At 39.7% G+C, this 7,707-nt stretch overlaps 1 protein-coding gene across 2 annotated transcripts; it reads right to left on the bottom strand.

Annotated features, from left to right (window-relative positions):
- Positions 1-356: 356 nt before the first annotated feature.
- LRRD1 (leucine rich repeats and death domain containing 1) lies at positions 357-7,129 on the bottom strand. Of its 2 annotated transcripts, XM_083405622.1 has the most exons (6): positions 7,039-7,129; positions 4,459-6,877; positions 2,829-3,027; positions 2,130-2,291; positions 1,126-1,246; positions 357-622 (listed from the first exon to the last, which is right to left on the bottom strand). In XM_083405622.1, exons 2-6 carry the CDS (start codon positions 6,832-6,834, stop codon positions 442-444), a joined length of 3,039 nt encoding a protein of 1,012 aa, XP_083261748.1. In that variant the 5' UTR covers positions 6,835-6,877; positions 7,039-7,129; the 3' UTR covers positions 357-441. The 2 variants fall into 2 exon arrangements, with proteins under 2 accessions (XP_083261748.1, XP_083261747.1); XM_083405621.1 differs by lacking the exon at positions 7,039-7,129 and having other exon boundaries at positions 4,459-7,018.
- Positions 7,130-7,707: the final 578 nt, after the last annotated feature.

Below are 7,707 nucleotides of genomic sequence, written 5' to 3'. Positions count from 1 at the left end.
GCATGTCCATGGCTACAGCCTGCACCAAAAAAATCACACACCCACTGTTGCCTGGGGCTGCAATGGTGCAAAAACGTGGTTACAAAGCACAGATCCACATGGGTTCTCAGGATTTTTGCATTGGGCTACCCCAAACTCACCATCAAATCACATGTCTGTGGCCACAGCATGAAGCACAAAAATGATACATCCACTGTTTCATTCAGAATTTTTTTCCCGTGTTTTCCTCCTCTAAAAACTATGTGCGTGTTATGGTCAGGTGCGTGTTATCGAGCGAAAAATATGGTAATTTTAAAAGCCTGGTTGGAATCAGAGTTAACTGAAAGAAGCAATAGCAATTCATTGAACACGGTAAATTACTGACTCCTGACAAGGTGGTTTTATTCAGCTTATTTTATGTGCCCAAGCAACAGAACTGAAAATACCAATATTATTTGCTCTTTAGAACTTTACCAGTCTTGAACAGAGTTTTAAAGATTTCACTTTGTTGGTCAGGTAATACAGGCCAGCCATAGTTAGTATTCTGATCAACTGGTCTGTCATGGCTTCTGGAGACAGGTTTTGATTTGCAGTTTTCCAGTGGTTCAATGCCTGAGTAACTTTTTCTTCCAACAAAAGAGTCCTAATAGAAAAAATATACAGAGAAGATGCTTAAACTCCTTCACACAGCAATCCTAACTTTGGGTCACGTGGCCCTGGGGACGATGGTGACATCCACAACCCTGCTGGTTCCTGCAGGTCAGGGTGGCAGTCAAGAGTTTTCAGAGGGTGTGGTGTGCCAGCTCAAGATGGCTGCAGCAGAGGGGACCAAACTGGACCCCTCACTTGTCAGTGGGCCAGATTAGGATCCAGAAAATCCTTGTGTGGCCGTTCTCTGCCCTCACCCAAAAAACCCCAGAGGGGGGCAGCAGCATGCTTAACTCCCAAGCAGTCTGCACCATTAGTGGTACAGTCTTCCACCCAAACCGAACACCTTCCAGGAGCATGAATTGGGGGTTAGGATTGCTCCCTTAAATGGGGAGGTGTATCAATTAAGCTACAAAACATAAAACATAAAAACTAGATGGATGAAATTAGCAGAACCTGTTCCAAGGGGGGAAAAAATAAATTTTAGGTATCACTAACCTGTCAGTTTCTATTGTTTTGATTACAATACTGTTAAGCTGGAGTTTTTGACAAAAAAATTCAAAATGTTCAAACGCGATATTGCTAGCAATGGTCTTCAGAACTTTCTCCAAGATTTTTTCTAAAACAAGCAGATCATAAACTTTACAGAACAGCAGTTTCATATGATTTTATGCATGAATCCAAGGAACTTTACTCTTTTAACAACTGGTGGCAGTGTTAATTATATACTTTGATGGGCAGGGAGGATAGAGCCAAAATGCTGGGTTTTTTTAACATACCTGGAAATGTGTAGAGATAGCTAGCAGTTTGTAAAGGTGGGAAACCTGTAACATTCTAGAGGTTGCTGGATTCCAACTATTAGCCCTGCACTCCCACCAGCATGCTCAAGGTTAATGGGAGTTGTACTCCAAAACAGCTGGAGGGCCACAGACACCTGGCCCTGGTTTATTAACTGTAACAGACAAAACTTTAGGTGGATGCGTAGGTCATCTTTTTTGTTAATGCTTGACATTTAACTTCCCTGCATGCACCCACCGCATGCTTCTGCTGCTCTGGAATATAAGGGAGTGAAGAAAAGCTAGAGACCTCATGGTATGGAGAAGCAAGGAAAGGGCAGGCAACAAGCTCAATTTCACTTACGTGACCTGGATGACAAGATGAGCTGATGGACCACCTTGGGAAGGGACTTACTGAGAGATGCAGAGTGAAGCTGGCTGTTTTGTGCATTTCTGAGAATAGAATGGAAGGTGATCTGGACCCTGTTAGAATAGACATGCCACAGAACAAGGATGGGCAATGAAGTCTAAGAATTCCAGGATCTCAGGAGGCCTGGACAGACTTGTCTTTCTATATTTTGCTCAGGGTGTCAGAATACCTTAAGGTGGGCCATGCTGGTTGAGGCTGGTGGGAGCTGCAGTTCAGCAACATCTGGAGAGCCACAAGTTCCCCATCCCTGATCTAAGATCTCTAGTGATGCTGTGAGAAACTTATTTTAAACTTACCATCTCTTTCATCAGCGCTTTCTAAGTAGCGTGTTATGGGGAGCAGTTGCTTGGCTTTACAGACTTCCAGCGGAGGTCTAATCAGAATATTTTCATCAAAATTTATATCCTTCAGTTCCAGAAGAAGGTGCAGATCGCTAGGCAAATGTAGCATTTTATTTTCTGGCAAAATAAATGGATAATGTTTGCGTTATGTTAATCTGGAGCATTTCTGGACACAAACAGGCAACTGTCCCACTTTATAGATAGTACCATTAGCAACTTATGTAAAAGGGCTGCCTCTTCAGGAAGCAGCTGGAGGACAACATGTACACAATCTTCAGGCACAGCTACCACACACACACAAAAAAAACATGTTTTCAAGGTGCATGTTTTCTCTTCAAGAAAGTCATAATTTTATAACTTTCCTTCTCTTTTTTGTTCTCATCTGCTCTGGTCTGGAAGACTGTAAGAGGAGCAGAATGCTAGAGTCCTTCAGTTGTACTCCTGCAACTCCTGCATGTAGGTTTATACATAGAGAATGGAATAACACATGCAGCTGGATGCCATGTGTTACAGTTGAGGAAGCCGTTTGTGCACTCACTATACCTGATCTGGGAGTGGAAACTTCTTTTTGCGCAGGTACTGCTGACATTGGAACTGGGACTATAGCATTTTATGCCTGAATTTTCTTATGACATTAAACATTTAAATCCTTACCTTTGAGATTCAGGCATTGTAAGTTATGGAGTGTTGAAAGATTCAGTGGAAGCTTTTTTAAGCAGTTGTTATTCGCTATTAAAGTAACCAAACTTTTTATTTCCCCTAAACCTTCTGGCATTTCTTGTAATTCGTTATGAGATACATCAAGCACTTTTAGGCTGGTCAGCTTTGATATTTCTTCTGAAAGTGATTTCAACTGGGGATAAAAAGTACAAAAGAGTTAAGCAACACACATTTATAAAGAGAGGCTTTTTACATTATTGGGGAAGCTCAGTGGCAGAACACATCTTTGCATGCAGAAAGGTCCCAAGGTCACTCCTAGCACTTATTTTTAATTTTATTAAATTTCTATACCGCCTTTCATTGAAGGATCAGAGAGCAGTTTACAATAGAAAAACACAAGAATATGCAACGTAGCATTTCCAGATAGTGCTGAGAGGGGCTGCTACCTAAAACCCTGGATAGATGCTTTCTATTTGTGTGGATGTTACTGAGCTGGATGGAACAAGAGTCTGAGTTGTTATAAGGCAGCTTCCTATGTTCCTATGACTCAAGCCCACAGTGGGTACTGAATGTCTAGTGTGTCAGGTAGATCAGTGCTGGGAAAGTTCATTTTAAAAAAGAAACTAGTACTAGTTCAAGTTCAACATGTCCAAAGAGGAAGTAATTCCAGTTCTCATTTGTCCCTTTACAAAATGAATTAGTTCAGTTCGCGTTCAATTCACAGTTTGATTCAAGTTCATCAAAACGATCACCATTTAAAAAAACCCAGCATTCAGAATGTTACGATCTGCTCTGCTGAAGTATAAAATATACTTGAGAAGACGAAGAAAATACCACAATGTACACACAGTAGAATGTGAATTGTTTAATTTATTTCCTCAACAATTATGGTCTTTAATCTTAAAGCCCTGCAAAGTCTAAAAAGGAAAATACACATGTAATATAATGAACTTGAAGATGAGCTGGAACTTGTTGAAAGTAAGCAATTACAGGAACTATTTTCAGGGGTAGTTCAGCGATTTTAAACTAATTCAGTGAACTTGGTGAAACTGAACTTGCTCATTCTAACCACTGAGGTAGATATGCAAACTAAGTTCTGGTCAAAGGTACCCAGCTACCCAGACCAGCAACATAAACTAAAGGTTTCAGGTATATGGTTTGAATAATAAGGGAAGTATCCCTGGTGCTAATCCCTGCTACAGATTTAATTTTCTTGGCCCCCCGATTTCCTTAGCTCCTCAGGACTTTGTTGCTCTGCCTTGGTGGAACCATGTCAAAAAAAACAACGTTTTCCTGAATTACTTTTGCATAGGGTAACAACAGGCAATAGCTTTTATGAGAGCTGAAAATGACTTGAAAGAGGCATTGTTTCTCATGGATTTGTTCTGTCGCTTTAGCTTTGTTGCCTCCAGTCAAGGATGTTGTTGTTTTTTACAAGTATGTAAGCAATACAAACACATCTGAAACCTGGGTTTACTCAAAGGCAAATGTAGGTTGAGTGTGCACAGCTTGAATGCAGGCTGTGATGAGTTTGAAAAACACATGATGAGTGTAAACTTTTTTACAATGGTATACAGTACAAAGTTATGTATAACACAAACTTATATTTTAAATGCCATCTTACCTTCAGTCCACTTTTTTGGCACAATATTAATTTCTGCAGTGATGAAAGCTGACATATTTCATTTGGAAATGATGCAAACTGGTTGTTTGACAGATTTAAGTCTTTTAGTTCTTGCATTTGACTAATATCTGAAGGAATGACCTGTATCTTATTTTCTGAAAGATCAAGTACCTTAAGCCAATTTAGCACACACAACTCCCTGGGAAACAAAACGAATCTGTTATGGTGTAACAGCAGAACCCGAAGAGACCTCATTTTTTGAACATTTATTGGAACACTACTTATTTGATTGTTACTTAGGTCTAAGTAGCTTAATTTGGTAAGAGTGCACAAGTATATGTAAAATGAGGGCAGTTTGTTCTTACTAAAATTTAAATGCTGCAGGTTTTTAATTAATGAAATTTCAGTTGTTATTTCTGAAATATAATTTTGGCTGATATTTAGGTGTTTAAGAGCAGTTAGTGCACACAGTCCAACTGGAAACAAGGACAGCTTGTTGCAACTCAAATCAATTCTAGTAAGTTCTGTACAGCCTTTTATTTCAACAGGGATGTGCATTAAAGCATTTCCTGATATCTCTAAAACTGAAAGGTCTTTAAAGTATGCTATTTGTTCGTCTAAGAAGATCAGTTTATTTCTGCTTATGTAGAGTTCTCTCAGACATTTTAATTTGTACAGATTGGGAGGAAAGATTTCCAGCTGATTATCACTTAGGTTCAGATATTCCAGTTTAGTACACCTGCAAATATTTTCTGTAATATTTTGGAAGAAATTTTTTGCAAGACTGAGTTCCCGAAGCTTTTGTAAATTCTCCACTTTATCAGATAGACTTTCCAACTGGTTATCATCCAGTCTCAGTTTTTCTATATTTATCAGTTGAAAGAACTGTACAGGCAAAAATATAAGCTTGTTGTTATTTAGCGAAAGTTCTTTCAAATTTTTGAGTTCTTTAATTTCTTTTGGTAAACTCTGGATCTGATTATCTGACATGCTGAGTTTATATAGATTTGGAAGGTAACAGAGAGCCTTTGGGAATATAGACATTTTATTGGAATTTAAGTACAGCATATGCAAACTTTTCATGGTAGTCATTGTGTCTGGCAGAGTTAGTTTATTTCCACTAAGATCCAAAATTTCTAATTTTTCAAGTTTTTCCAAAGCAGCAGGAAACGTTTCAATGTTGTTATATCTTAATAAAAGGCACTTAAGTCTTGAAAGTTTCGAAATTCCATCAGGGAGGTATGATATTTGGTTATGACTGAGGTTTAAAGTTCTAAGACTTTGAAGCAGGGAAATTTCAGTAGGTAAAGATGTTACCTGATTTCTTTCTATGGATAATATTTCCAGGTTTGTAAACAATCTTACATCTCTTGGTATGGTTTTGATTTCATTATTGTTTAAATGCAAATACTTTAACATTTGAATGTCAAAAAGCCCTGAAGGAATTTCAAGCAGCCCTTTAGCATTTAGCTGAACGGTGCCGTCATCAATCATTTCAGACAGCCTCTCTGCTAATCCCATTTCAGGTATCGTAGCATTCTCAAAAGATTGTAATAAACTCCTCCTAGCTCGCCCTTCAAAAAAAGATGAAGGGATTTCACTTAATCCTTCAGCATACAGATAAGCAAGAAGTTCAGCATTAATTGTGTCAGGCGTCAAAATTCCCTCTAGCTTTTTAACCATTTGCAGTTTCTCTGTGGAACGTGAAATAACCTTTTCAGAAACCTCTAAAGAGCTTTCCATGATTTGTTCCATGAGACTCTCCTTGGATACACATGGCTTTTCGTCAGCGGAAATGCTTGTGGACGAAATTATACCTGATTGTAATGCATCTGGTTTCAAATCTGCTTCTGGGGATGGTTTTTTAAGTGTAGTGTCATCAGGACTAGATTCACTATGATTTCCATCAACTGGACTTGGTAAATCTTCAGTTGCATCAAGATTTTCTAACAATTCCATTATGGCATTTTCAGAAATCACTGGAGAGATTTCAAATACTCCCTCTGGACTTAGATTGGCCGACTGCTCCACATTTTCTCCCTCTGGACTTAAATTGGCCGACTGCTCCACATTTTCTCCCTCTGGACTTATATTGGGGGGCTGCTCCCCCTCATTTTCTCCCTCTGGACTTATATTGGGGGGCTGCTCCCCCTCAATTTCTCCCTCTGGACTTATATTGGGGGGCTGCTCCCCCTCATTTTCTCCCTCTGGACTTATATTGGGGGGCTGCTCCCTCTCATTTTCTCCCTCTGGACTTATATTGGGGGGCTGCTCTCCCTCATTTTCTCCCTCTTGATTTGTGTTGGGGGGCTGCTCCTCTTCATTTGCTCCCTCTGGATTTATATTGGGGGGCTGCTCTTCTTCCCCCCCAGACATGATTGAAGATTTATTCTGGAAAGTATGTGCTCATTCCAGCCTTCTATAGAAAAAGGAAACAGAAACAACAGACAACAGCATTAAAAATGTGCAGTGAATTTAAATATTAAACAATTGAGGTCAAGCAGGATTGATGAAATTGTCATATAAAGCGGCAGTGTTTGCAAAACAAATGAGTTAGAAAACATTCCCTTCCTATCTCACCTCTCAGAATTCCCAACTGCCGCTGCGTTTCAAGTGGATGTTCCGTCCAGCATAATCCTGATTGGCCCATTTCTCTCCTCACACTGAAAAGCAATTCAGCAAGTTCAGTTATGCTTAAGTGTAGCAGATATTTACAATACAGTTTTGCCACTTGTGGGCATAATTGAGAGGATTACCAATTTTGCCAGATCTAAGGGCCACTCAGATGTTGTTGGACTTCAGCTCCCATAAGCTGCAGCCAGTATGGCCAGTTGTCAGGAATGATGGAAGCTGTAGTCAGCCCAGCAATCTCTGGAGGCTCCCTACCGCTGCTCCATATATTTCTTCTGCTTTGCTAGCCCACTAAAATTACCTTGGTAGGTGTTGTAGACTCAATGCAGTAATAATCCAAGTATTCTGAATGACTAGCTCAGCCTTATGCAGCCTCCATATGTTTTAGGCTACAGTCTCATGAGCGCCACCAGCTTGGCCAATGCTCAGGGCCGATGGGAGCTGTTGTCCAAAACATCTGGCAGTTAAGAGAAATGGAACTAAATGCTTATTTGTGCAACAGAAATGTGGATCACATTGTCTCCAGGATGCTTTAGCATTTTTGGCTTCTTTAGTTTTACAACCTTGTTAGGTAGGCCAGTCTTGTGCTTAATCACAATTAGCTCCACTATGAGCTAA

Source organism: Podarcis tiliguerta (assembly GCF_965153285.1).
Source record: "Podarcis tiliguerta genome assembly, chromosome: 12".
Classification (NCBI taxonomy): Eukaryota; Metazoa; Chordata; class Lepidosauria; order Squamata; family Lacertidae; genus Podarcis; species Podarcis tiliguerta.
Note: the sequence above shows the minus strand (reverse complement) of the source record. Positions and strands in the feature narration are given on the sequence as shown.